The sequence below is a fragment of the Curcuma longa genome, chromosome 4, assembly GCF_044706935.1.
Source record: "Curcuma longa cultivar G26 ecotype Majalengka, Jawa Barat chromosome 4, ITB_CL_G26_1.1, whole genome shotgun sequence".
In the NCBI taxonomy this organism is placed as follows: domain Eukaryota; kingdom Viridiplantae; phylum Streptophyta; class Magnoliopsida; order Zingiberales; family Zingiberaceae; genus Curcuma; species Curcuma longa.
This window is the reverse complement of record NC_133864.1, coordinates 18,299,814-18,327,415: the sequence shown is the minus strand read 5'-3', so window position 1 is coordinate 18,327,415 and position 27,602 is coordinate 18,299,814. Positions and strand designations below refer to the sequence as shown.

General features: G+C 37.8%; 4 protein-coding genes and 1 pseudogene across 4 annotated transcripts; 2 read left to right on the top strand and 3 right to left on the bottom strand.

Moving 5' to 3' along the window:
- The first annotated feature begins 1,023 nt into the window (after positions 1–1,023).
- On the top strand, positions 1,024–8,981 carry LOC141827634 (uncharacterized). Its single transcript, XM_074714925.1, has 7 exons — positions 1,024–1,431; positions 2,309–2,506; positions 2,619–2,891; positions 3,944–4,046; positions 6,360–6,478; positions 7,463–7,630; positions 8,121–8,981. Exons 1-7 carry the CDS (start codon positions 1,096–1,098, stop codon positions 8,772–8,774), a joined length of 1,851 nt encoding a protein of 616 aa, XP_074571026.1. The 5' UTR covers positions 1,024–1,095; the 3' UTR covers positions 8,775–8,981.
- Positions 8,982–12,962: 3,981 nt separating this feature from the next.
- LOC141827921 (uncharacterized) lies at positions 12,963–19,892 on the top strand. The gene is made up of 6 exons (XM_074715262.1): positions 12,963–13,493; positions 13,586–13,803; positions 17,883–18,108; positions 18,185–18,270; positions 18,397–18,485; positions 19,141–19,892. The coding sequence occupies exons 1-6, from the start codon at positions 13,128–13,130 to the stop codon at positions 19,404–19,406; spliced, it is 1,251 nt and encodes a 416-aa protein (XP_074571363.1). The 5' UTR covers positions 12,963–13,127; the 3' UTR covers positions 19,407–19,892.
- Positions 19,893–20,067: 175 nt separating this feature from the next.
- LOC141827922 (glutathione S-transferase U17-like) lies at positions 20,068–24,540 on the bottom strand. Its single transcript, XM_074715264.1, has 3 exons — positions 24,156–24,540; positions 23,718–24,081; positions 20,068–20,207 (listed from the first exon to the last, which is right to left on the bottom strand). Exons 1-3 carry the CDS (start codon positions 24,525–24,527, stop codon positions 20,197–20,199), a joined length of 747 nt encoding a protein of 248 aa, XP_074571365.1. The 5' UTR covers positions 24,528–24,540; the 3' UTR covers positions 20,068–20,196.
- LOC141826249 (putative glutathione S-transferase GSTU6) lies at positions 20,216–21,032 on the bottom strand (the record flags this gene model as incomplete). The annotated part of the gene is made up of 2 exons (XM_074713493.1): positions 20,647–21,032; positions 20,216–20,572 (listed from the first exon to the last, which is right to left on the bottom strand). Coding segments are annotated over exons 1-2 (696 nt in total), but the record flags the coding sequence as incomplete, so codon positions are not given.
- A 1,389-nt stretch (positions 24,541–25,929) lies between the features above and the next one.
- Positions 25,930–26,954, bottom strand: LOC141827213 (uncharacterized; annotated as a pseudogene).
- Positions 26,955–27,602: the final 648 nt, after the last annotated feature.

The window sequence follows — 27,602 nt, the reverse complement described above, 5'->3', positions numbered from 1 at the left end:
GTGAAGAAGTAACTCAAGAAGTTACAGTTGATCACTATGAAAAAGATATTACTTTGAGTTCATCAAAATTCGACTCTTAACTACACCAATAAATATATTCTATAGTAACCCATTCAATGGCCCCCGGGTTGCGCTTCCATACTCAATATTTGCATAGAAGAACAGTCCCGGAGAATCACCATGCATGATCTCAGTCATCGCCTGCTTTGACTGGGAATCAATTATCAATTCCATCAAATCTAAATCTCAACAATAAAATATGAAAGAAAAAGTGAACCTGTGATCTGTGAAGCTTGACTATACTACTCGAATTTTTTAAAAGAATAAATATTTCCATATTTTAGTTGTCAGTATTTTAATTGTCAAAATAATTTAAAATACTTATTGAAGTAAATTATTTATATAGAAAAAAAAATCCACTCATATTGGCCACGTGAGTGGCTGATCCTCGAGGATCCTAAAGACCTAAACTAGGGAAGAATTGTAACATACGACGAAGATCCCAACCCGTTTCCTACCAGATCCAGGCTTGATCGATCAATCGCCGATTGCAGTTCTTCCAATCATGACCGTCCATTCCACCAACGGAGCGTTGCCGCCACGGAACCACATAATATTTTTGCTTCCGATGGAAGCAAATCGCAGCATTTCTTTATCGGACGGCCGAGACGCCGAGTGGGCGCGATGGACGGCGCTCTGAGTTTACACTGAATTGTAAAGCTTCTGTTACAGGTAACGATTGGAGAGGATCCTTTGCTCATATTTTGTTGGATCTGGCCCCGCTACAGCAAGATGCTCTCGATATTCCCCCTTTCAAAATGTAATTCAGCGCGTATTATCTACGAAATGACAAAATTACCCTCGGTTTGAATTTAATTTTACTGTTCTATTCGGCATCAGGCCCACGAACGCGGACTTGGAATCTGGGTTTTTAGTAAATTGGCGATAATCTCTCGTAGTCTATTTGCTTACGCAACGGTTTGGTGTGAAGTGAAGAAGAAGAAGAAGGGGGCCGGAGAGGAGACCCCAAATCCCTTGACCTTTCCCCTTCCTCCGCCCCGGCTCGTAGGGCTCGTCTGACATCGTTGATCTCCGATGGCGGTGGCTGAGGCGACGGTGGCCGCTGCCGGGGCAGTATTGCTGTACCTGGTCCTCTGCGGGAGGGTGTCGGAGGAGGAGAAGGAGGAGGAGAAGGAGAGCGGGGAGAGCGGAAGCGAATCCGTCGTCGTGGAGAGCCGCGGGAGTGGGAAGAGGTGGAGCAGGAGACGGCGAATGAGGATGTATGCGCGGCGGCCGACTGAGCCGCCGGTGACGTTGATGGGGAAGGCGGCGCTGGTAGCGAGCACGGTCCGGCTGACCTACTCGGAGACAATGGGTAGGTGGCCGCTCTCCGATCTGCTCTTCGGGATCAGGCATCACATGCGGCGGCAGGTTAGTTGCAATCTTGGGGGGAGGAATTGACGAGTTGTTTGGCTTATTTCTTAGGTCTTCTGATCGTGGAATCTATTGCCTCCCGTTTCTTTGTGGTTCTTTGCCAGCTATGATCGTTAAAGTTGGATTATTTTTGCCTTTTTCTGTTTTGATAAGTTGTTTTCTGGGCCGTCTGACTCTTCACTTTTTGTATCAAACGAATTAGGATCCTCAAACCATCGGTTTCTAGACCTTCTGGTTTGGTTTGTGGATTCAGTTTCAGACTGTGTACGCAATGGTGTTTGAAGTGATTTTTGTTTTTGTTGTTGTTGTCTTTGTAAATCCCAATCAGAGATTTTTCTTCTTCTTCTTCTTCTTCTTCTTCTTCTTCTTTTCATCGGTTGTCATGTTTAAACTCAAAATGGGAAAATTTTAACATTTCTTTGCTCACTAGGTGACAGCTAAATCCGTTAATTACTTTCTTCTTTATCGGTTGACGGTTCTAGTGGGATTTAAAGTAATTTGCCAGCTGAAGGAAGAACTTTGTCTTTATCGCTTCGCATTTCTGTTTGGATTTAATGCCTTCTATTACTATTTGTTAGAATGACCTAGAATTTCTTTAAGATAACGGTAAAAAACTGGTACAGAAGTCGTATAAGACACTTTCCAGTGCTTTTTTCATGGATAAATTCCTGGCTCGTCTCTCTGGTGGTGTTGTGCAACAATTGCTTGTTGCTCTCCTCAATTAATTCTCCATGTCGTTCTCTGCCTATGTTTTGCACTTTGCACTTCTGTTTTGTACACAACTGAGAAATAGTTACTTGTGGTCTTGGATTGATGTTTCAAGTATATTGTAATTGGAAGTGTCAAATCTAACATATGCCATATTGTATCCCAGGGTAACCTAGAGGTTGCAAGTGTGTTTGCTGGGAACAACTGCATAGAGCTTACAGGCTGTGAAATTTTGGCCGAGTTGACCCATATGCTAAGTTTGTTGCAGTTGTGTTTTTTATTCTCAAAGAAACCATATCGTGTTCTTATGCAATCTGCTGGATTCAGTGAAGAAGATGTTATTATTAAAGAGCTCAAGACAGGGGTGCGTAAGTAACCAACTCTTCAATTTCTTTGATCTTAGTTGGTGCGGACTTAATTTCCACAATTTTGTCCATTCTTCATGTCCATTCCTCAGATGCTTTTTGACACTGCAGCTTTTGAAGCCTGCCTTCACAATTTTTCGTGACAGAAATTCCAAGACATTTTTTCTTGTGATCCGTGGGGCCATAAGCTTGAAGGATAAACTGACAGCAGCAACTAGTTCTATGGTTCAATTTCACCATTTTGTCTCAACTGAAGGCCGCACAGACAGTTTGATTATAGGATATGCACACTCTGGTATGGTTGCTGCAGCTCGTTGGATCGCTAAACGTTCCATTCCTCGTCTAATAAAAGCAATGAACAAATATCCAGACTACAATCTCCTGGTAAACCACGAATCTATCTGTCAGTTGGTTCTTGTCAATTAAAGTAAAAAAAAAAAAGCAATTATATGAAACTAATGCAAGAGATTATTCATTTTTAATTATTTCTAAAAGAAGTTGGCATCCCTAAATATGCATCACAAATTCATTTTCTTGCCCAATTAGGCTTTTCATGATTTGCCATTTATATACTGAGATGCTTAGTTTCAGGCCTAAAATGTTGAACTAGAGGTATAAAATGAGCAGTAGTCATCACACATGGGAAGTGTCTTCTTTCTAGTGAGAATCCTGAACTATTCACATCAGACAATCAGTTATGCTGGCATTAGGACGTTTGGTACAGATTAGGGACATTTTTGTTCAGAGATTCATATGCTGAGTTGTTCACATTACCTGTGAAGATAGTTGGCATGATGGAAGGAATTTGAGGGAAATGTGGTAATCTGATACACTAAACTGGTAGCACAAGGTTGGCAACTCATAAGTATATTATCCTTTTATAGACTGCAGCAATTGAGAAACACAAATTATGTCATGAAGAAAGACACAAAATCATGAGCAAACAAGATTATGAGATGTGCAAATTTTTTATGTAGTTTAATATGGTTGACTACTTGCATGGCCCTATAGAGAGTTCTTATTAGGTCACCACAACAACAAAGATAATTTTGGCAATCCTTTTGTATACAAATAGTATAGGACATGAAAAATGACTTGTGTATAAGTGAAATTGGATCATAGGTGAGAAAATCCACCATAAAAGTTCTAAGTAAAAATTGTCTTTGGATTGGTGATTTTGCCCATATGCCCACAATAGATGCATAGCCTCTACAGCCCTAACCAAAGCATTTCCTCCACTTCTGTGCAAGGTTGCTCTGCCCCTTTGTCTTAAAACATTTCTAACAAATTCATTTAAATTTTAGCATAGCAAGTCGCAAGAATTCCAAAAATGTTTGAAAAATATTCCAGCTTTCAAGTTATTTCCTGCTCCTTTCAGTTTGTTTAAAAGTTGTTTATCCACAGACATTCATCCTTTTAACATTAATTGAATCTAGATTATTGGACACTCAATGGGTGCTGCTATAGCTGCAATTCTAACATATATTTTTCGAGAACATGAAGAGTTCTCGTCAACCACATGTGTTGCATTTGGTCCAGGTATGTTTCTTCGTAGAGGCTTATGCACCCCCATGCAAGTTATTTGTGCAGAAGAATTCCCTGCTTTCAAGGCTTAGATTGCACAATACATTCCTACCCTCAGCGTTCATTAATTAGAGTCTGACGATGATGTTGTTATTTTTACTTTTGGATATTTATTTTTCTGTCTGTATTTTCTTTTTATGTGTTTTCTAGACTCAAATTCTAGTCCTTGGATATGCCCATAGTTTTGCATGTACCTATATCACAAGGTATCATACCCACTGATCTGTTGACAATGTTAAGGCATTTACTGCTCTCATGTCACAATGCCAGCACACTTATTTGTTGTATGATGATCTTATGCCTTTTCCGTGTAAAAAATGGCCAAATCTAAGAAAATTCATCTCAAGGGATATTGTTTCATGAAATGTGTGTGTGTGCGCGCTTTGGGATAGAACCATGCCACATGTGTCTTTGTCTTCCTTGTAAATACCTTTTGGAGGTGAAGAAATCAATTACAACACATTTGCTCAAATACAAGAGACAATACAAAAAATATAAGTAATAACAAAAGCAATACAAGAAATGAAAATTACAACATGAAGTATTGTTTTACCTTCTTTGCCTTTGTATTTGCAACAAGATAGCTCAGGAACGTAACAACACTCACCCAAGAACCATCAAAGAACGTTATCCAAAAACCCTCCACGAAATCAACCTTCTATCCGAGTTTGGAATCCGATGATCAGTCAATTATTTCATGTTCATCAGTCCTCCACTATAGCAAAGTTGAATTCGACTTTTTGTAGCAACTTTATCCACTCAATGTATCATGGTTCCCTAATTTGACATTAGTCAATTGATATTACCATCTCAATCGACTATTGATACACTGATCAACTAGGCACTGAACAGAAACATTCTCTTCGTTGACATTTTTAGTCGACTGTTGTAAATCCTGAATTCATCCAAACTGCAACTTCATGATTTCAAATTCTTGAGTTGAGTAGACTGTTCCATCAATGGACTGTACCATCAGTCGATTGCATATCCATATTAGTTGACTACTCTAACCCTGAACTCGAGCAAACCACAACTTTGTGGTTTCAGATTCATCAGTCCATTAAAACTCAGACTCTAACCACACCAAAGTTGAATCTATGTCATGCCAAAAGACCCCATGTCTCCGGGACTTCCATATGCCAAGAAGCCTTCATGCTTCCTAGATTTCATCATGCCAAGAAGCCTCCATGCTTCCGGGATTTCATCATATGCCAAGAAGATTCCATGCTTCCAGGGCTTCAACATGCCAAGAAGTCTCCCTATATCTTGTACTTCAATATACCAAGAGACTCCTTGTGCCTCTGGAACTTTATCAAATGTCTAGTATTCAATCAATTTTAACCTCTCAGGACTTCCACTGCCTAAGATCCAGTTACCATCGACCTACTAGCACTTTCATTGGCAAGCCAAGTATTCGGTCCTCATCAACATACACGGACTTCCTCCACATGCTAGACATTTGATCCTTCATCATCTGCTTGTACTTCCATCATTTGCAGACATCCAATCCTCCGTAACTTGCCTAAACTTCCATCACTTGCCAACACTTGTTTAACTTCTCCACTGCCAAGTATCTAATTAACATTGACCCACTTGATCTTTTCCCTTGCCAACAACTTATCAGGCTTTCCATACTGCCAAGTGTTTGGTCGACCTCGACCCATTTAGATTTCGTTTAATATAAAGTATTTAGTCAACTTTAATCTACTTCACAAGCATATTGCTTAAACAACAAACATATTTTTCAAATATTGAAACTCAATCAATACCATGGTTAACCTTGATTAGGAGGCCAATTGCACAAACAAAGATATCATATATTCATTAATAGTTACTATCAAAGTTTACATATAGAACTTCCATCTCTTGGTTATATTATTTCTAGTGTACGTTGGAAATTGGAGAAATTGGAAATTTACCTATGAAGAAAGTGGCTCATATTTGTGGGCGTTATTTCTCCACTTATTCTTCAAATAAACCGCTAATAATAGTGGTGGATGTTATTTCTCCACAGATATCTCAAACAAACTGAGTACTTACGATGTAACTCGAGTTTGTTTGAGTGGCTCCTGATTTCTCAGTTAGTTCTTTTAGATGATTAGGACTCTTGAGTTTTCACAAATGTGATTTTGTGTAAACTGATGCTGTCAATTATTTTTATGGGATAAAAATGATAAATATCAAAAAATAGTTATATATATATATATATATATATATAAAACATTATTTCAGGATGTATTTTCATACATGAAATTTGTGTTCACTCAGCTGCTTGCATGTCATGGGAGTTAGCAGAGTCTGGCAAAAAGTTTATCACTTCTGTTGTCAATGCAACTGATCTTGTACCAACTTTTTCAGCTGTTTCTGTTGACAATCTTCGTTCTGAGGTAATTCTGGTTTCTGTACACTGGATCTTCTACATTTCCAATATGCTGAAGCTCATTACTTTTTTCATGTGTACTTGTTGTATATTTAGGGAAATATTTAAGGGCAATGAACCAGATTTTTTTAAAATTGCGCCAAGAGTTTTTAATACTACATCACACCAGCTCCTTCAACTGATTAACCTAGGAACCAGAAGTAAATCTGTAAGGTGGTATAGTGGAAAACCATAGATAAACCAGAATTGTGATTGGTTCCTTGGGAACAGGTTCCAGGACACTGAAGAAACATATAAGCACTACTTGATGCAATTGATTGCACTGTCTAGAAATCTATAGATGATATCTACTAGTACTTAGCACGACATTTGTATATTTGGAATACATAAATTGATTTTACTGAATGCTGCCCTTTTTGCTATGTGTAACTGACCTATGTGAAAAATATGAATTATCAGCCTAATGCCACACACTCTTACCTTGTGTGTCCCAAAATGCAAGTATTTTATAGAAGATGATTTTTCATTTAGTTATTTTAATTCCTTGCCTATACATATCCAACATATGCTTAAAATTGACTTTACCGAGCACTGGTCACTTTGTTATGCGAACCAACTTATGTGAAAAATGGTTAATCATTATCAGCACTAACACCTATGCTCAAACATTCCAAATGCAAGAATATTGTATATGTTTAATTTAATTTTCTTTTGGTTATTTTAATTCCTGGCCAGCACATCTCCAACATAGGCTCTATAGAAGCAACCTTACATCATCCACATCTCCCCTTTGCCAATGTCCATGTCCCTCAAACAATATCTCCGTTCCACACTGACATGTACCTTTCTTCATTCTATTTCTAGAAGTCTCATCAATTAGATTCAGTTGATAAGACTTTTTGGCTTGTTAAATTTTCCGCAATCAATACTTAATTCACTGGTTTTGCACACTATAAAAGTTCTTAAGTTCTCTCATTCATTTCTTTTGCAGATTAAGGCATCTTCATGGCTACAAAATGAAATTCAGCATACAACATTCTTAAAAGGATTATATCACTTTATGACCACTCTAAGGTCTTGTATGCCATCTTTATCCGTTGCGAGGAATAGGGTTAGAAAGGCTCGGACATTCCTACGTCCTGTATCAAAAAGCACTGAGGTATTTTCTGAGTTGTAGACCTGCACTCTTGAGTTGCTTTTTTGCAAGTTGTAGTTCCTTATTCATTATGCACTGCCAAGAAAAACACTCTTTTGAACCTGTACTGACTACCAACCATGCTTTATCTAAGGAAGATCCATTTATATTATTGAACTACTTAAACCGTAACTATTTAATTAGCTAGTGCTCACATCTTCCTCCATATGCTGTTTACAGATTAAATCCAGTTTTTTTGTCCTGAACAATAATTTGTATACAGAAGGAACTTCATGCAGGTTTTCCATCAATTTATATGCCTATTCTTTATGTGCTGATACCATATTTTCCCTAGATTTTACTGCAATGGCCAAGGATACTATCTGATGTTCCAATCCGAAATGTTGTGCCTGCCATGTTTGCATTACTCTAAGCTTTACTCAAGCAAATACTAGCTAAAACATTCAAAGTAATTAGCTATGCTCATCCATTGTCTTCTCTGGCTGACATACAGGTTGTAATAAAAAGTACTACAGCTACATGGCGCTCGTCTATCTCATGTTGTTCGGGCAAAAATAGAAAACGTCGATCCTTCATTGCACGCACAAGCCCTGATGAGGATGGGTTACCAGGCTCACAGGTCCAGCCAGTAAGCAACACTGTTGCAGCTGAGTCGCCTGGACAAAAGCCATTATCAGAAAAGCCTACCAACAGTGCCTCTGGCTATGAAGAAATAGCAGAAGGTGAGGAAATTTTGCATATTGATCATGCATTCGGAGTTGGATCGCTAGTGCTAAAAAGCAACGCTGACCTCCATAGTGAAGATAAGCAGGACTTAGGAAACAACAATAGAGACAAAAAATTGTGGATTGAAGCAATGTTAAATGCAATACCTACAAGCTCAAATGATCAAGAGGTACACCAGTTGTTTCCTCCTGGTAGAATCATTCATATGGTCACAATTCCTGCATTGGATACCTCTGAATCTTTTGAAGATGCTTTCAACAATAGAAGCATAGGCATCTATGAAACTCCAAGAGATATGTATGGGAAAATTCGTCTATCGCAGACCATGATCACTGATCACTACATGCCTCGGTATAGAAGAATGATGGAGTTGTTAATTGATATGCTAAGAAGAGAAAATAACATCTCGACAACTTTTTAGTGGGATGGTTGGGGCATTTGGGAGGGATTTTTTTTCTGATTGATTATGCATTGGTGTACAGAGTTTCTTATTAGTCCATCTTGCAACTGTATATTACTTGTGTATTTTAGCAGATACTGCAGTTTCATAAGGATATTGTTTAATGGCACATTCAGTTCAATAATTGTTGAAGCTGTAGAATGATGATTATTCAATTCTGTTTTGAAGAATTTGGGTTTCACAAGGTTATTATTTACTTCGGTGTTTACAATAACAATAGGTATATTTTATCGAGGTTATCAAACTAAATTTGTGTCAAGGCCTTTAAGCAGCCTGTGCTTCCTCAACAATAACCTTGAGTTCATTAGCCTAATGAGGTGCAGGCACAAGAATGATATAATTGACTTTGTGCTTGTCTGTTGCTAATGCTGTCGATAGATAGAGTTGAACTAATAGAATGTTCAATAAATAAATTCAGCACTTGGTTTCTGGTTTATTAAATTAGCTCTTCAACAAAAGGTGGAATCCACCACTTTAACGATTCTACATGGTCGGTTTCATGATTATCTGTGAGGAGGTAAATCGAGAAATTGTAATTGATCACTATGGGAGAGGACATTGTCTTAGCTTCGTTGAGATTCGATCATTGTTTACTTTAGCAAGTCTGTCTCGCAGTAACCAACTCAATTATGTCCCGGAGACAAGAGTTTATTAGCTCGATACTACTCAACTTGGCTCATTTACATCTTTACTACAAAGTTCAAATTTGAATTCCTCCCCCATCCAAGTTCGAGTGCCTGAGAATTCTTATCTCCTAAATATATACATCTCAAACTATGTTTCGATAATTTGAGATTTCCACATTTCCTGAAGCTTTGATTGAAATGAGAAATGCTAAGTCACCCTGTTGTATTAGGGACAGAAGGTCATAAACAAAACTATTTTTTACTTATAACACAGACTTAAAATTTCATATGACTATTTCCTCATTCCCTTATTCTAAGCACCTAAGTTTGGCATCACAATGTTCCTTTCAATATTAATTTTCACTCTATAAAATTCTCAATGTTTTGAAAACATATTGACATTCACATGATTTTACATATTTTCTTATTTTTCAATGCTTATCATGTCATACAATATTTGCATTTCAATTTCATATTTTCATCTTAATTATCATTGTAAATCCATCTTTAGCAATTTACCAAATTGCATAGTTAACTTTTTGTAATACCAAAAACAAGTACCTAAGTTTCATATTTATCAAAATGCTTATCTATTTTCCATTATACCCCTCCTTTATTAATAGTCGACTATTGTTACATTATGAGTTGACTATTGTAGTTGATTGCTACTACATCATAAGTCGACTATTACAATCAACTGTTTAACTTGTTATGCTCTCATTATGTGTCAGTCTAATAAGCTATAAAACAATTTAAGATTGTGTCAATTTTAGAAATTTATAACTCTCTATGTAGGTTGTGAAATTCATATATGAGGGCATGATTATACTTAAGAAGTTACAAACGATGCAATAAGCTTTGTTTGAAGTATTTCTGAAATGCCTAAGGTTATCAATAAGCTTTGGTCAAAACTAGCTAATGTTTTTAGAACCTCAAAATTATTTTAAACCAAAACTATTATACTCTTAGGAGTCTTGTGAGTATAATTATGCCCTTGGATCTAAATTTTACCTCATAGATTAAGAATTATGGGGTTTTAAAATTTTTACAACCTTGAGATAATTTGTACAAACTTATTAAAGGATCTAGACTTATTATAACCAAAAGGTTCCTAGGATTTCTGATTTAGACTATGTTAATATTTTAAAATTCTAGGCATTATAGGGGCATCAACTAGTTTTAATTTGATCAAAATTTACTAATGACTTTAGGAATCTTAAAATCATTTTAAACTAAGATACACTCCCGGGAGTCTCCTGAATGTATTATGCCATCAGACCTAGATTTCACAGCCTAGATTGAGAGCTGTGGATTTTTAAATTCTTCACAACCTTGAGATAATTTTGCATATAATCATTAAAGAGCCTAGACATATTATACTTACTTACTAACACCACCAAAGGGTTACTAGTGTTTTGTCGGAGATAGAGGGAATTTATTGAATTGAAATTATACGAAATCAATTTCAGACTTATCTGTCGAAATGATTTGAGCAGATAATTTCAAGCTGCCAAACAACTGCTTGGGATGACTATGCTGCTTTTTATGGGTGAGCTATCGAGTTGTAGAGTGTCGAGCTGGCTGAGTGCCCAAGCTGCTGAGTCAACCGAGTGTCAAGTTGGCTGAGTGTCTGAGCTACCAAGCTAGCTGAGTGCTCGAGCTACCGAGTCAGTCGAGTGTCAAGTCATTGAATCAGCTGAGTGTTGAATCACCAAGTCAATCGAGTACTCCCAAGTGGAAGTTGAGTACTCCCAAATACTCTAGAGTGACGTCAAGTGCTGCCACGTGGACCCGTCGCCTGACTATCGAGTGGGTCTCCGTTGCTTGTGTGCCGGGTCAGGAGGGCGTTGCTGAGTACTCGAGAAGCAATCTCGAGTTTAAGTGGGTTTCCAAATGCTCGAAAACCAGAGAAGTCAAAGTTTGCATTCAACACCGTTTCTTTAAAACAGATTTGTCTCCTTCGACAATACTTTGAGTCTGACGGACATCTATTTCCCAGGATAGAATAACAAACTACGATCACCACTAAATAGTGGTCTGTTGTGGCAAATTGAGTTCATACCTAAACACTATCATGATGATTCTGTAGAGTGAAAATGCACTGCAAAGAAGGAGAAGAGTAGGGGAACAAAGTGGATGAAGTTTCTTTACTTAAGTGTCTGCTTTATCTATACTGCTCATAATCAAGGCCTCCTTATATAGGAGTGCCTTCCGTTGTAGGGTTAAATGGCCACCATTTACTCGCCCAGATTGAAACGTTAGCAGTGACACCATCAATGGTCAGTCGATTCATTCGGCGGTTATGTTTCCTCATTAATCATAAATTAATGCATCTGTTAATGTTAGCAGTCGACCATTTCATTCAGTGGTTACGTATTAATGATTCATCTGGCAAAACATTAATTGATTTGTCTTGACTGGTTTGACATTTGACGCACATAGATCATTCTCGCACACGAATCAACTTAGGATAGTGCAATCCGAGTCTTGATTGTTAATGAACTTAGCCATTTCAGAAGCACTTCAAATCAAGTTCATTGTACTTCTTACATCCTTTTAAGTGTAGTCATGCTCTCAAATATAAATCTCACAACTTAAGTAGAGAGTCGCACAATATTGAATTATAATGTTAAGAACTCATTAAATTGTCATATAATGAGAGCACATAAAATTTAGTAATTGACTATAACAGTCCATAACAGTTGACTGAAAATACAAATGTAGTCAATTGTTAATGAAAGAAGAGTATAATTGAAAATAAATATATATTTCGATAAATATGAAATTGGAGCGCATGTTTTTTTTTAAGAAAAATTAATTATGTGGCTCTAAAAATTGTCGACCGATCCTTTACACTTATTTTTTAAAAAGTACAGAGAATTATTATATATGTAAAGCAGATAATTATTCTTAATTTTGATGAAAATTAAATAATTTTAAAATATAGACAAATTAATTATGTAGAATTTTACTTTATATAAGATTGCAAATAATCCGCTTGCCATGTTATGATTTATTGCAAATGAAGTCCTAAAATCATATTTATTAAACTTATCTGACCAAAAATTTTATAATATAAAATTAACTTTTATAAAAAAATTGATCTATAATTTTCTAAACAAATATAACATGCACCTTGCTTTTTTTTCTCTTATATTATTAAATATAAGAATATTGGACGTCTGAACGGATCGTTGCGTGCACTTCTCGATTTATTTTGATGGTCGATGAAAAATTTTTATGGGATCGAACCGATCACACCCCAAGATAGTCAATGAGATTTATCATTTTTTTAATATTATTAAATGGAAAAAATATACTCGTATATTCCACGGATAAAATATATTCTCGCACAAAGTCGATGCAAGCGGGCGAGCGCATAGGAGAGATGCGGCTCGGCTATGCAGTGGTTAGAGTAGGTAGGTGACGGGATCTCCAAATTTGCCTAAAGAAGCAAGAACCGAAGGGAGGCGGAGAACCATACTCGTCCTCATCCCGCCAAATCGCCCAATAGATCTCCTCTTGTCCCCCTTCCTCCACCTACCCTCCAAAACCCTAATCAAGAACAAAAGCAGCTTCGATCGATCGCCATTGGCGTCCCTCGCGAATCCTTTCGATTCCGTAGATCCATACGGGGATCTAGACTGGTCCTAATCTGTCGAATTCGCACTTCCCGTCCTCCGCCGATATGGTCGCCTCCAGTAGCTCGTCGTCGGCCCGCCTCCACGGAGACGATCGCTTCTACAGCCCTCCGGCCCTCAGGAGGTTGAATGAACAGCAGCAGCAGTTCCAAAAACTTCAGAATGAGCAGCAGCAACCCCCGACGCAACGGCCGGCACGGTCTAAACCACGGCCATCGCCGCCTACGGTGTCGCCCCCCATAGAGCCGCGCAAGGTGGCTGCGAGCAGGGCCCAATCAGACGAGTCGTCGTCCGAGCCCTCGGTGCCTTCCTTGCCCTCGGCTCCCCAGCTGCGGCTGCCGCCTACTGCTGGGAACCTCGACCGGTTTCTTGAGGCGATCAGACCAGTCGTGCACGCTCTATGCTTGTCTAAGGTTCGGTAAAATATGAGAAAGGAGTTGTCTTTCCTGTCTTCCGCTATTGTGTTAACGTTGTTGTGTACGTCTGACCATTTGTGTTGTGGCAGAAAAGCGTGAGAGATTTGAGGAATGGAAGCACAGTGTTGCCTTATCATCCACACTTCTGCCTTGGAGATCTGTGGGAGAATTTCAAAGAATGGAGTGCTTATGGTGCCGGGGTGCCGCTGGTGCTGAACGGGACCGACTCTGTTGTGCAGTACTATGTGCCATATCTTTCAGCTGTTCAGCTATATGTGGACGCCTCATACTCGTCCGTGAGCTCAAGGTATACATGGGCGATCGCTTGTTTCTAAGTGATTTTATATTAGCTCTCTCTTTCTACATTTTTTTAATCTGTTCCAAGTAGCGATGCTTAATTTCAATGCCAAGATACACGGATTTATGACATTGTATGCGTCAAACTGTTGCTTTGTGGTGTCTATGTTTTTTCTGAACATCGCTAAATGCAGCCCATATTCTTTTAGACTAGCTCTGCAGGAGTTTAGAACTTAACCAACTTCCCAGAATTCTTTGTTTTATCCTATTATTATATTTATTCGTGAAAATAAAAGCATCCTGATAGTTTGAGATGAGTTGTTGTTAGCTATCTCGACATTCCTTATAGTTAGGCTCAAAATTGAATGATGTACTAGCACATTGGAAGTAACCATTACTTATCAACATTGTTTAGCTTGAAGCTGATGCTACTTCTGATTTGTCTTGGCATTTAGATGCAGTAATTTCCATATATCTTCTCTTGTAAACGATGAGAATACCGCCTTAAATAGATTACCACTGATGTAGATTCATTACTTAATCTGTTGATATAAAAATATTAGAGCTAATTAGTGTACTAGTGAGAATAACATTGGTGTACTGGCGGGAACAACTTTGTCTTAATGCTGCAGCCATGTATTGATAATGCTATGACCATTTAATGTTAATGCTATTTTTGGTGGTTTACATAAAAAATTGTTGTTGCAAAGAAATCTCTGATCCTCACTTTTTTTCCCATTTCCAGGGTTTTAAAAAGTGAATGCAACTGTTGTATGCTTGAGGCACTGCATAATGCATCTCTTACAAAATGTAGGTTTCCATCTCTCATATAATATATAAAAGCAATTAATCTAAGCAATCAATATAAAAATTACCTATATGGATAATTGGTAGGGGTGTTAATTGTCGCACTCACAGCCACCTATGACCAGGCAATGCAGGCCTGAAGATTGTCCCCACTAAGAGCTTGGTCCAGCCCACTAATAGCAATCTTAGTCCACCACGTCACAACATGTGGAAGCACAAACACGCAACAGACCCACAACACCAGTGCTGGCCATACATTGAGAATCCGACACATGTCCAGAGAAGGGAGGTCATATGAAACTTTGCCTTATTTCCCCTACAGACATACAAATACCCTCTACCTAGCAAGGTCTTCATGCATCAATGGCTCTCAACCTCTAAGTGTCTGACAATCTACCACATTGATGCACGGAGACCAACTCCTAGTAAGACTTATTGGCTTTGACAAGACACCATGTTCTTTACCTTGGCTGAATCTTACTTCTTTTGTCCTTCCCAACAGCAGACTTGGGCTCAGGTCATTAAGGGGATCCAATTTACAATTTGAGCAGGCTCATATATTATTAATAATGTGATATGTAGCATATAATAGACATTCTTCTTAAGACTTTAGAACATCTAATCTCATATATTAAATGATTTTTTCCTACCATTTCCAATTTCACCCTGATGCAACCAATTCTTGATTCTTTGACTATCCAATCCTAATTCCATACTGTTTTTAACAACTGTGATCAATATAATATATAAGAAATAGCATATAACAATGCACGTCAACCAACCAAGACCATTATACATATAAAAGAAGTTTTGCATGTTGACCTACAATCCATGCAATATATTTATTTATTTGGCTATGATCCTAATGTAGCTATTTGTGGAATCAATTTTATTTCCACTACATAAACCTTTGTGGCCATCTAAGGTGCTTATGTGGTGGATTTTTTAAACAGTATTCCTATGGTAGCATTTTTTACTTGAGCTCAAAAACATGCATATTGAATTGGTTTGAGAATGTTTTTATTCTTCAGCTTCAACATTTGAGATGTATCTCAATTTTCATTGATTAAATGATAAAAAAAACATGTGTCTATGAGATCAGAACTTACCTGGAACTACTTATTTTGATCATTCATTGCTTTCTGCTGCTCAGTTATTTTCATTTTAACTTTCTGTATGTGTGATGCCCTTTCTGTACTATGTTAGATAGTTTGATCAGATAATGTATGGATTGCCCTGTCAGAAAAGAACTTTCTCAATGGCTATTTCTTTTACTCCCTGTTATATCATCCTTCTTTTACTCTAATTATTTGTGTTTTCTCACATAACTAGGTTTATTCTAAAGTTTGTTATTTGATATTTTGAGGTTAAGCTAGGATACTTGACTGTTAGTGCATGCCAATGTCTTACACAAATATCTGATCATTCAATATGAAAAATCTGATTTGTGTAGTTCCTCAAACTCTTTTGCAATAAATACGTTTTTTGAAGATTTCTTAACTATTCATCATTTATAGTTTTATACTAATTATTTTTTTATGAAGTAATACAACATTGAGAAAAAAACAAATCTAACAATCTATTTAGTACTACCTCAAAGATTAGCGGCCTTCAACTACAGAGTAACCTCTAAAAGTTTGGCAATTTTAACTTGATTCCACCTCGCTGACACCATTGATTTCTAACCCATAAAGGCCATAATGGTGGTGGACTGTCTTGGGTATCAATCGTAGGGTTCATCTTGTCTGATCAGTTCAACCTGAACGGTATAACAATATGACAAAATAATTGGGATGGTCCAACCTACCCTGTTCAATTAGTTTTGACTTGACTTGTCCTTGACTTTTCATGAATTTAGTGGTTAATCCAGTCCAGATTGGGGTTAGGTTCCCAGTCAAACTAGCATGTTGAACTGGCTTACAAAACAATGACAAAAACTTGAACGCTGGAGGTTCAACTCTACAAGTCTAATTGTCAATTCTTTGTTTCCATCCTAAGAACACAGAAATAAAGGAGAAATGATAATTTGGAGTAGATGTGATGAAAATGTCTGAGAGTCTATTTGTGCATATAAAGAACACATTACTTTCCTTGTTTACTAAGAGATTCTATACTCTTTGCCTTTGCCTCATCAACACCATTCCATTTCTTACATAAGTAATCATTTTGTTACACTTCTATTTTTATTTTCATAAAAATAGAGTCAAACTTTCCAAATTGTTAAGAGAAAAGGAAATTTAACTCAACTAAGGAAATTAGATGTTTGCCATAAGACTGGCCTGCATAGGTGGTATGCCAACAATGCATCTTGAACTAGAAGAAGATATGCAAATTTATTTCTGGAAAATATTGAATCTTATATGTGGGTGTATGTATATGTTTGTACACATTTATGTATCTATATATGTACGAGTTCAGAGTACTGCATAATATAGATATTTTTGTATAATATGAGTTTCACTTCATACTCTACAAATTTGCAATTTACAACAAAATGACCTTTGAATTTGTATAGACACTTGGAATTTATTTAACCTTATGAATATCTTTATGTATCATGGTTAACGTTGCAATCTTTCTGTGTTCATTAATGCACTATTACATGACTGTGTTCTACCTTGCCCTACAAAGGCTTTGCTTTACAATATTCCTTATTGAGTGTGCATGGATATACAGTTTTGCAGTTCTAGTGATGGATAATTCTAAGTGTAGTTTTGATTTTGAATTTTTTTCCCTACAATCTGGGTTGTTTAAAAGCATCTAGTTACATTGTTTGCTTTGAGTACATGACAACTGAAGGATATCTATGGAGGCATTCTAAGTATAAAAGGCTAATGGAGGTGGATTTTTAGAGCATTAGTCAAAACAAGTTGTAAGAAGATACATATATTTGCTATTCGTCTAAGTTAAGATTGGTGAGAACAAAAATATTACCACTAGTAGCATAATAAAATAGGATTCTTGCTGTTATATATGAAATCTAATTGTAGTGTCATGGGGAAGTTATTGCGTTGCAAGGATGAATAGTCGCAAAATGCATCAGTATTACTTTGATTCCATGATACTTCCATAAGACAACATGCAATGATTGATGTGATGGTTGACTCTGTTTGAGAATATTAATAGTATTGGGACTCATCTCCCCTAGGCCCCTACGGGGGCCCTTTGCTTCCTGTATCTTATCATTTGGGCTATTGGTATTAGTAAGGAATGCTTTAATCCTAACAACCATCATAACTGAATATGAAATATTTACTTAAATAACTCTATTGTTTGTTTAAGGCAAGATGATGACGAAAGTGATGGAGATCATTGCCTGGATACTAGCAGCGATGGCAGTTGTTCAAGTGTAGACCAGTTACAACAAAGATTTGCATCTTTGGAAACTACCAATCACAATGCACAAGGAAGCTCTACTGGTGATGATGACAATGCTTGCACTCCAGTGACTCCTGTATTTCAGCTAGAGAGAGACCCACCACATGGAAGAGAACCTCTTGCTAACAAGGCAAGGCTGGTCTTGAATATACTGACAACTATTTTCTTATAATATTGTCTCTTACACCTACTTGTATCTGTTGCAGGTTTCATCTCTTGCAAGTCAATTTCCAAAACTTAAGACATACAGAAGTTGTGATCTACATCCATCAAGTTGGATGTCTGTTGCGTGGTATGTTTCTTCAGTATTACCTCTTTATATATTCTTCATGTACCAATTTGTTTAGATTGCATGTGCTTGGATATTCCTTTTTGTACTCAGATAGGTTCACTCGTGATATGATTTTTTATACTGCAGGTATCCAATATACAGAATACCTACAGGCCCAACATTAAAGGATTTGGATGCATGTTTTTTGACATTCCATCATTTGGCAACTCCTAAATGTAAGTAGCTATTACGTGATCATACATGCACCTTTGGTCTATAATTTTATTATCATATTGCGGTGATTAATGATATTTACATCCTGAACAATCCACATTAAGCTCGTATCTTTAGTCACATCACTAAATGTTGCAACTAAATTTAGCTTCGCTCCTAGAAGAAGTGATTGCATATCTCTTCACTTCTATGCAGTGCTCAATAATTTGTAAAGAAATTTTGTATCTTCTCTCGAGGAAGAACTAATTTCATTAAACGTATTTACAACTACCTGTTATCGACGTATTGCATTTACTTCATCTACCATTTACTTCTTGATGAACTCTAACTCCAAATATCTTTTGACCACAATGAGGAATGTCAATTTTGACCATGTCTAGTATCTCATCCCAGTGAGAACTCAAAAAGTGCAAGCATTCAATTCTGAAATGATTTTTTAACTGAACTTTCTGCGATTTTTTATGCCTGATAATTATTGAACGATCATAAGCGAAACCAAGGCTTATAATATGATTAAGTTCTTTGGACGGCTAAAATCCAATTTAAGGATTTACTTTTCTGTGTCCATGCAAATATAATAGGGTTCTATTAGAAAATCAAAAGAACAAAGTTTACTAACGTTTGGCTATCTAATGTACTTTTGCTTTCTCTCCACAGATGGAACCAGCCCAGTATATCCAGATGCTGGAGCTCGATCTGCTAGAACTGTGAAGAAATCAGACAAGCCTTTGAAGCTAACTCTGCCCGTCTTTGGGCTTGCTTCATACAAGTTCTGGGGATCCCTTTGGATGTCTGATGAACAGCACGAGCAACAGCTAACAAGCTCACTGCTTCAGGCTGCAGATGATTGGCTTCGCCTTCGTCAAGTAGAACATCCAGACTACATTTTTTTCATATCCCGTTACAGCGCATCCAGAAGATGATATTTGGAAACACCGGGATGCCCGGTGTTGAATTTCCTTGGGACAGTTTTAGCTCCATACACTGTGTTATCGACAGACATACACATGATGCAGTATAGCTTTTACTGTACCAAGAGCTGTATGTTTTCATGAAGAGAACTTGCATGATAAAATCTACATATTAAGAGCAAATGGAGGAACAAGATGTGATTTCCAGCGACAGAAATGGCTTGATTTCCCCCATTATAATTTGATTGCTTATTGAAAATCCTGAGTGTTCTTCTGACATGGCTCTATTGTATGAGTATTAGAGAGATCCTCGGTCGAGGAGTGCACGCCGCCGCCAAATCGAGGGCGTTGCGCAGGAGGTGCTTCAGCTCCAGTCGGCCTTCAAGATCTGCTCCAGGTATTTTGTGCTAATACATTCTTAGATTTCACTAATTATTATTTGAATTCTTATACAAAAGTCTTTTGTAAAATTATTTAACTAGGGTTTTTGACGATCACTTAGTTGTAAAATTATTAGTTCGTTAACTTATTTCGCCTTATGAAACTAGAGATCATCAATAAAATTTGCCCCTATATAAGTTTATTGCTGGAGCACAAATGAAACAAGATCTGTAACTAAGATCATAAATGAGTTTGAGAACAGTGTAGATATGAATTTTTCCCTGGATTTGAATTTGTTATTTGAGTTCTTGAATGTTTTGAAACTTGATTTGTTTGATTTGTATCACATTTATTTATTGTTTTCAGGAAAATTCTTGACTCTCATACTCTAATTTCACACCATTTATGATCTCACAAGATCTTATGCAGCAGGTGTAGCGCGCCGTCCTCACTGCCTCGACTGTGTAAAAGTTCAGATACTCGTCGGCGTCCGGCACCAGCCCCTTCACTGACTCCTCCGCCAGGAACCGCTCCGCCCATCCTGTCAGCCGAGGAAGCTTCTCCGCATCCAAAAGCTTGACGCTTTTGGCCTTCTCCAGAGCCACGATCCACCCCAGGCAGCTCCCCAGCGCGAAGTCCAGGTAACCGACAGCGTCCCCGCCGAAGAAGTCCTTCCCTTTGCCGCACTCCGCGAAGGCCTCTTCCAGCAGCCCCAACACCTGCCGGAATTGCCCGGCCAACTCCGTCGCCTTCGCCGCCTCTGTCTCCACCCTCAAAGCCCTAATTAAAGCAGGTAACTGGTACAAATCGAAGAAATCGGAGTCAAATGTTTTGTTTTTATTGGATAGATAGCGAAAACAGGGGCCTTTACCTTGTCGTCGATGTAGGCGACCCAGAACCGAGCGAGGGCGCGGTCGAACGGGTCGGCGGGGAGGATGGAGGAGGATCCACCGCCATCGGACCACTCCTCATCGATGTACTGGACGATGACGGCGGACTCGCAGAGAGGTTTTCCGCGGTGGAACAGCACGGGGATCTTCTTGTACACCGGGTTGGACTTCACCAGGATCTCGCTCTTCGGCTCCGCGATCCGCACCTCCACGAGCTCGTACTCGACTCTCTTGAGGCGGAGGGCGATGAGAACCCTGATGACGAAGGGGCTCGTCGGGAGACCCAAAACCTTCACGTCCTCTGCCGCAGCTCCGGCCATCGGAGTGCAAATTGATGCCGGTGGCTGAGTACATCGCCGGCGGTGGTTCTGCTATTTTTAGGCGCGGGAGGAGGCGAGAAGGTTTAACTAATGTTCTATTTGTGTTGTTAATTTTGAATAATTTTATGGTAAGTGTGATTACGTGACTGCTCACGTCACGTTAATCCATAATGAAATAAAGGAGGTATGTGCCATTCAATCGACTAGGTTAAAATAATATGTAAATAATATGACAACAAAAATAAAGATGTGATAGAGTAAAATTTGAAAGCTCTTTAGTGGAATACTTGATGATCAAGCACTTCTCGCCTTCTCTGTATTGAATAGAAGTATTTTGTTCAAAGTCAATATGAAGTTAGAGGGTGTTGGTCTAGTCTCACCTCCAATATTTAAGTCAGATGAGAACATAAAATAGTAGATGAGAACATAAATTAGTAGATAGTAGAAAGAGTATGAAAAGTAAGCATTCAACTTGCACTCCATTTCTTTTGAATTATGGCTTTTCTTTTATAGTTGTCATTATGTAATTAATATCTTTTATGATATGAATATTCTTCTTTTGTGATAGTATACATCATTATTTTTCTATTTAGCAATAATAACCTGAAACCTCTGTTTATAATAATCATTATCGATAGTTTTTTTTTTTGCCTTCAGAATTAAATTAAATGTACGCTTCTCTTATTATTTGGCTCTGTGTTCGCCTCTTGAACACTCTTTTAAGTCTAGATATGTTTCTTGAACACTTCATAGTTCTGTTTTCGACTTCCGAACACCTTCGGATTTTGAATCCAATTCTTGAGCACCTTCTGACTTCGACTCCGCTTCTCAAGCACCTTATAACTCTGAACTTGATTTCTCAAACATTGCATGACTCCCACTTCACTTCCCAAGTGATATCTTAAAGGCCCCAACATCAAATTCAATCTCCTTCCTTACAAGCTTAACCCAATTGGTCCATTCCTGACAATTGCAGATTATTACGGAGTATCATGATGAAAATGAAATATGATATAAATAATAATTTATAATGAATCTCGCTTGCTTTGTAGTTGTTTTAGATTGCCTATTGAAAGTCTAGAAATGCAATAACACTCTCTTCTATAACCCTCAAAAATTGACATCAAAATCTTTTACAAATCCTTCTTTTATATAGCCTTTAAGTCGGGATTGATTTCCACTTGACAGTTGACTGAATGCACCCATCAGTCAATCGCCTACAGAATGTCTCTTTCTAGCTCAACTTTGAGCACAAGTGTCGATTGTTTATGACCATCAATTGACTGCTATTTAAATAGTCAAGTCTCGCAGTCGAGTTCAAAATATTTTGTTCGTTGCAACAGTAACAATAGTCGACTACTCCACATCATCAATTGATTGATCGTAATCAATCAAGTTAATCAGATGAGTTTCAAACATTCTGTTTGTTGCAACAATATCATTTGTTAATTGTTTAAACCCAACAGTTGATTATTGTGCAACAACCCTCCTTAAATCCTCTTAAACTTCAAATTCGATATTTAAAGGTTCATTAGTTGATTATTACCCCTAGTAGCCGATTGATATCTCTATTTCAACCATACTAAGGTTGAAATCTTGCCTTGTCTAGTATTTGATTGACCTCAGCCTATTAGGATTTCCTAGCTTAACATCCGATCAACCTTGATTTATTAGGATTTCATCATTGCTTGACATCTGATCAATATTGATATGTTAGAACTTCATCATTACATAGCATTCAGTCAACTTTAATCTGTCAGGACTTCATCACTGTCAAACATCTGGTCCTTCTTGATATATTTGGACTTTAATTATCATCTCATGCCTAACATCTGACTATCTATATGATCTGTCAGGACTTTTCTTCTTTGCCTAATATCAGTCCTCCATGACCTATTAAGCTTTCTTATTGTCAAATATTTAGTACTCTTTGATTTGTTTGGACTTCTTTCATTGTCAAATGTTCGCTCAATCTTAACTCACTTAGATTGCACATCTTATGCCAAGTGTCTGATCCTCCATAACCTATTTGAAATTTGTCTTTACCAACTCCTTGTTGAACTTTTAATCATTAAGTGTTTGGTAGTTCACGATCCACTTGAACTTCATCTCTTATGCTAACTTCCTATTTGATTTCTGAACATCAAATGTTCGATTAATCGTGATCCACTTAGATTTCTCTCTTATCGTCTTTCTATTAGAATTTTGACCACTAAATATCCGATCAACCGTGATCCAGTTAGACTTTTCACCATCAAATATCCAGTCAACATTAACCAACTTGACTTTTCGCTCAATCCATATGCATTCAAATCAATCTTGGTCAACCTGATTTAAAAACGATTACACCAACAATTTTCCTCTGCAATAACTCCTATTTACGTTTCGCTCTCCTCTTATTTATATTTCGCTCTCATCAATAAATATATTGATCAAACATCAAAATTAATTCAAATCAACTCGAGCTTGTTCAACCAAATTTGATCAATCTTAACTAGAGATCGATTGTATCAATACATATATGAAATGAGATATATAATTTCGATCGTAACTGAGTTCAAAAACAAGGTAGATACGAATTTTTCACTAGGTTTAGATTTGTTATTTTACTTCATAAATGTTTGAAGACTTCATGTATTTGATGTGTATCCCATTTATTTATTATTTATTATTTTCAGGAGAAATTTGGACTCTCAAACCCTAATTCACACTGTACGAATCTTATGCAGCAGGAGTAGCGCTCGTCCTCGCCTCGGCGGCTGCGTAAAACTTCTGATACTCATCGGCGTCTGGCACCAGCCCCTTCACGGACTCCTCCGCCAGGAACCGCTCCGCCCATCCTGTCAGCCGAGGAAGCTTCTCCGCATCCAAAAGCTTGACGCTTTTGGCCTTCTCCAGCGCCCTGATCCACCCTAGGCAACTCCCCAGAGCGATGTCCAAGTAGCCGACAGCGTCGCCTCCGAAGAAGCCCTTCCCTTTGCCGCACTCCACAAAGGCCTCTTCCAGGAGCCCCAGCGCCTGCCGGATTTGCCCGGCCAACTCCGCCGCCTTCTCCGCCTCTGTCCCCCACCTCAAAGCCCTAACTGGAGCAGGCAACTGGTACAAATCGAAGAAATCGGATCAAATGTTTTGTTTTTAATTTGATGGATTGCAAAAATAGGGATCTTTACCTTGTCGTCGATGTAGGCGGCCCAGAACCGAACGAGGGCGCGGTCGAAGGGGTCGGCGGGGAGGATGGAGGAGGATCCACTGCCATCGGACCACTCCTCGTCGATGTACTGGACGATAACGGCAGACTCGCAGATAGATTTTCCGCGGTGGAGCAGCACGGGGATCTTCTTGTACACCGGGTTGGACTTCACCAGGATCTCGCTCTTCGGCTCCGCGATCTGCACCTCCACGAGCTCATACTCGACTCTCTTGAGGCGGAGGGCGATGAGGACTCTGATGACGAAGGGGATAAGCGGGAGGCCCAAAACCTTCACGTCCTCCACCACAGCTCCGGCCATGGGAGTGCAATTGATGCCGGTGGCTGAGTACATCGCCGGCGCTATCTATAGGCGCGGGAGGCGAGAAGGCTTGACCAACGCACTAATTTTAAATAATTTGAGGGTAAGTGAGTGTGATGACGTAACTGCCCACGTCATTTTAAATCCACAGCGAAATACGTGACCTAGAGAAAATAAAAAATTCTCTTCTTGAACGCCAAGGAACATTCATTTCGATATTATACATTATCTGCATGATGCTATAGGATCCGGCTGGATTTAAAATGGATTAGATGAAACTTAAAATATAAATAAAGGAGCACCATTCAATTGACTAGGTTAAAATAATATTTAGATGACTTTGTTGAATAATTTTTAAGTAGAAGTGTGATAAATTTTGTACTCAATTTACTAAATATGGAATTAGTTGATTAAATTTTAATTAAATTTTGATTCATAAAAAATTTTATACCTTGATGACGAAGGGGCTCGTCGGGAGACCCAAAACCTTCACGACCTCAAACCTTCACGACCTCTACCGCAGCTCCGGCCATCGGAGTGCAAATTGATGCCGGTGGTTGAGTACATCGATGGTAGTGGTGCTGCTATTTTTAGGTACGGGAGGCGAGAAGGTTTAACTAATGCTATTTGTGTTGTTAATTTTGAATAATTTTATGGGAAGTGTGATTACATGGCTGCTCATGTCACGTTAATCGATGAGAGCATCCGCAATGCAAGGGTGTTATAACGCCCTCTACCTCATTAAAGAGCATAGAGTCCACTACCACATACTCATTATAATAACATATTTCTTTCACCTACATTTCTATTAACATTAACACTCATTATTTATGGGTCCCACCATCGACTCAATCATCTTAAAATTATATATATTAAATAAATACATTTAAAAAATATTTTAAAACATTAAAATTATTATTATTATTTTTAATAATAATCTTACTTTTAAAATAATAATTTTAGTATTTTTAAAAAATAATATTAAAAAGTTGGTGTGTCTTATAATAATTAATAAACAGTTAAAATTACAAAGTTGAGAAAATAAAATTTATTTAAAATTGGCATGTAATTATAAAATTGAAATACAATAATAACTTAGAATAAACCACACTATAATGAAATTAAAAATAACATATGAAATATTAATTCACGGATTATTATTGTACCGCCTCCAAATATGCTCAACTAAGTCAGCGCGAAGTTGGTGATGAACTTGAGTATCATGTAGCTCAGAATTTATCCGAAGATAATCTTGAAATCCTTGATTTGAGCCATGGATAGGTTGTGCGGGTTCGTCATCTTCATCATTGTACCAATTTATCACGTAAGCTCCCTCATCCTCAACTATCATGTTATACAAAATAATACATGCTAACATGATTTGTTTTAACTTTTTCCTATACCAATAACGAGCTGGACCTCTAACAATCGCCCATCAAGATTGGAGCACCCTAAATGCCAGTTCGACATCTTTTCTTGCAGACTCTTGTCTTTCCTTAAACAATTTCCTCTTGGGATATCCTCCAGGTAAGGAAAAGTCTTAACGAAAGTAGCTCACTCTAGATATATTCCATCTGTTAGATAATAACCCTTCGTATATGCAGTGTCGTTCACTGTGAAATTAATCTCCGGAGTATTTCCTTGCAAGACATTGTTGAATATGGGAGATTCATATAACACATTAATATCGTTACGTGAACCAGTGACTCCAAAAATGCATGTCATATCCACAAGTCATGGGACGCGACCGCTTCAAGTACGATTGTTGGTGACCCATGTCCCCTTGTAAATTGACCTTTTCAAGCAACTGAGCAATTTTTCCATTTACAGTGCATGCAATCAAGGCTACCCAACATGCCAGGGAAGTCGTGTCTCTCATATGCATTTGAAGAAGACGTTGAACATCATCAGCATTTGGCCTTCTCAAGTACCTATCACCAAATATTTCAACCACATATTTGCAAAACTTGAAAAGACCACCTGATGGTAGTTGATTCATCCATACGTAGGTACTCGTCAAGATGGTCGGTAGGGACTCCATAAGCCAGTTGACGAATCGCAACGACGCATTTTTGTAGTGGTGACAATCCTTTTCTTCGCACAACATCGTCCCTATGTTGAAAAAACGCTAAATGATTCTCTAATACATTCATTATGCAGAGGAATAACTCTCTACGCATTCGAAATTGTCTTCGAAATATTTCAGTGATACATCGGGTTTATAGAGAAATAATCATTGACGAGCCTCTCATGTCCGACTTCACGATTTCTTTGGATGAACCTTTTTCTTTTGCGTGTGTCCCTCCTTTGATATGCTTCCATAAGTTGTTGGTGTTGTTGAAGAACCAATAACATCAGTTCTACACCCGGATCATAAACTTGCTCATTGATTTCAACATGGACTTCGTCTTCGCTTGTCAAGCTGGAACTTGAGCTAGAGCTACATGTAGAATGAGACATTTTTGGGGGAAACACGTTTTAGTATATGTGTTTGAGAAATGATATGATAGTCGAATGAAAATCTCGTAGCACAATGTGTCTATATATATTATTTTTCTCATGCAACGTCTAGTTGGAACGGCTAGTTTCAACGGTTAGTTTACAACGACTAGTTTGTAACGTTTAGTTTGTAACAGTTAATTTTTAACGGCTAGTTACAACAGCTAGTTTCCAACGGCTAATTTACTATGACTATTTTACAAAATTATAATAATTGAAAATCACATTAGTCGAAATGAGAAATACAATAATTAAAAATTACAATCACTCGAAAATACAATAATATTAGAAAATAAATATTGAATAAACAATTTAGATATTCCATCTCGACCTAATATCCTGGCATAAATATTCATGTATGATAAGCTGCTCCTTTGTCATCTGCGAGGTGTCTTTGTTCAATATTTTGTACTCCTTCAACTTCAAGTGATGATTCTTAGTTTCATATTTGGACAACGCAGCTTTTGTCTTAATCTCCTCTACTTCGAGTTGTTTTTGCTTCAGATCGACTTCGGACTTCTTCACGCTTGTGTACTCAGTGAACTTTACGAAAATATTATTGTAGTTTATTGCTAGATCATTCATGGTCGATTTTACTTTCTCTTTCCC

What these genes read in the sequence shown, in the direction of transcription:
- LOC141827634 (XM_074714925.1), top strand. Translation starts at nt 1,096, where the DNA reads ATGGCGGTGGCTGAGGCGACGGTGGCCGCTGCCGGGGCAGTATTGCTG. An exon ending in TTAAAGAGCTCAAGACAGGG is followed by an intron (nt 2,507 to 2,618) that starts GTGCGTAAGTAA and finishes TTGACACTGCAG; the next exon opens with CTTTTGAAGCCTGCCTTCAC. An exon ending in ATCCAGACTACAATCTCCTG is followed by an intron (nt 2,892 to 3,943) that starts GTAAACCACGAA and finishes AATTGAATCTAG; the next exon opens with ATTATTGGACACTCAATGGG.
- LOC141827922 (XM_074715264.1), bottom strand. Translation starts at nt 24,527, where the DNA reads ATGTACTCAGCCACCGGCATCAATTGCACTCCCATGGCCGGAGCTGTG. An exon ending in CCGCCTACATCGACGACAAG is followed by an intron (nt 24,082 to 24,155) that starts GTAAAGATCCCT and finishes GATTTGTACCAG; the next exon opens with TTGCCTGCTCCAGTTAGGGC.
- LOC141827921 (XM_074715262.1), top strand. Translation starts at nt 13,128, where the DNA reads ATGGTCGCCTCCAGTAGCTCGTCGTCGGCCCGCCTCCACGGAGACGAT. An exon ending in TACTCGTCCGTGAGCTCAAG is followed by an intron (nt 13,804 to 17,882) that starts GTATACATGGGC and finishes TGTTTGTTTAAG; the next exon opens with GCAAGATGATGACGAAAGTG. An exon ending in AGTTGGATGTCTGTTGCGTG is followed by an intron (nt 18,271 to 18,396) that starts GTATGTTTCTTC and finishes TTTATACTGCAG; the next exon opens with GTATCCAATATACAGAATAC.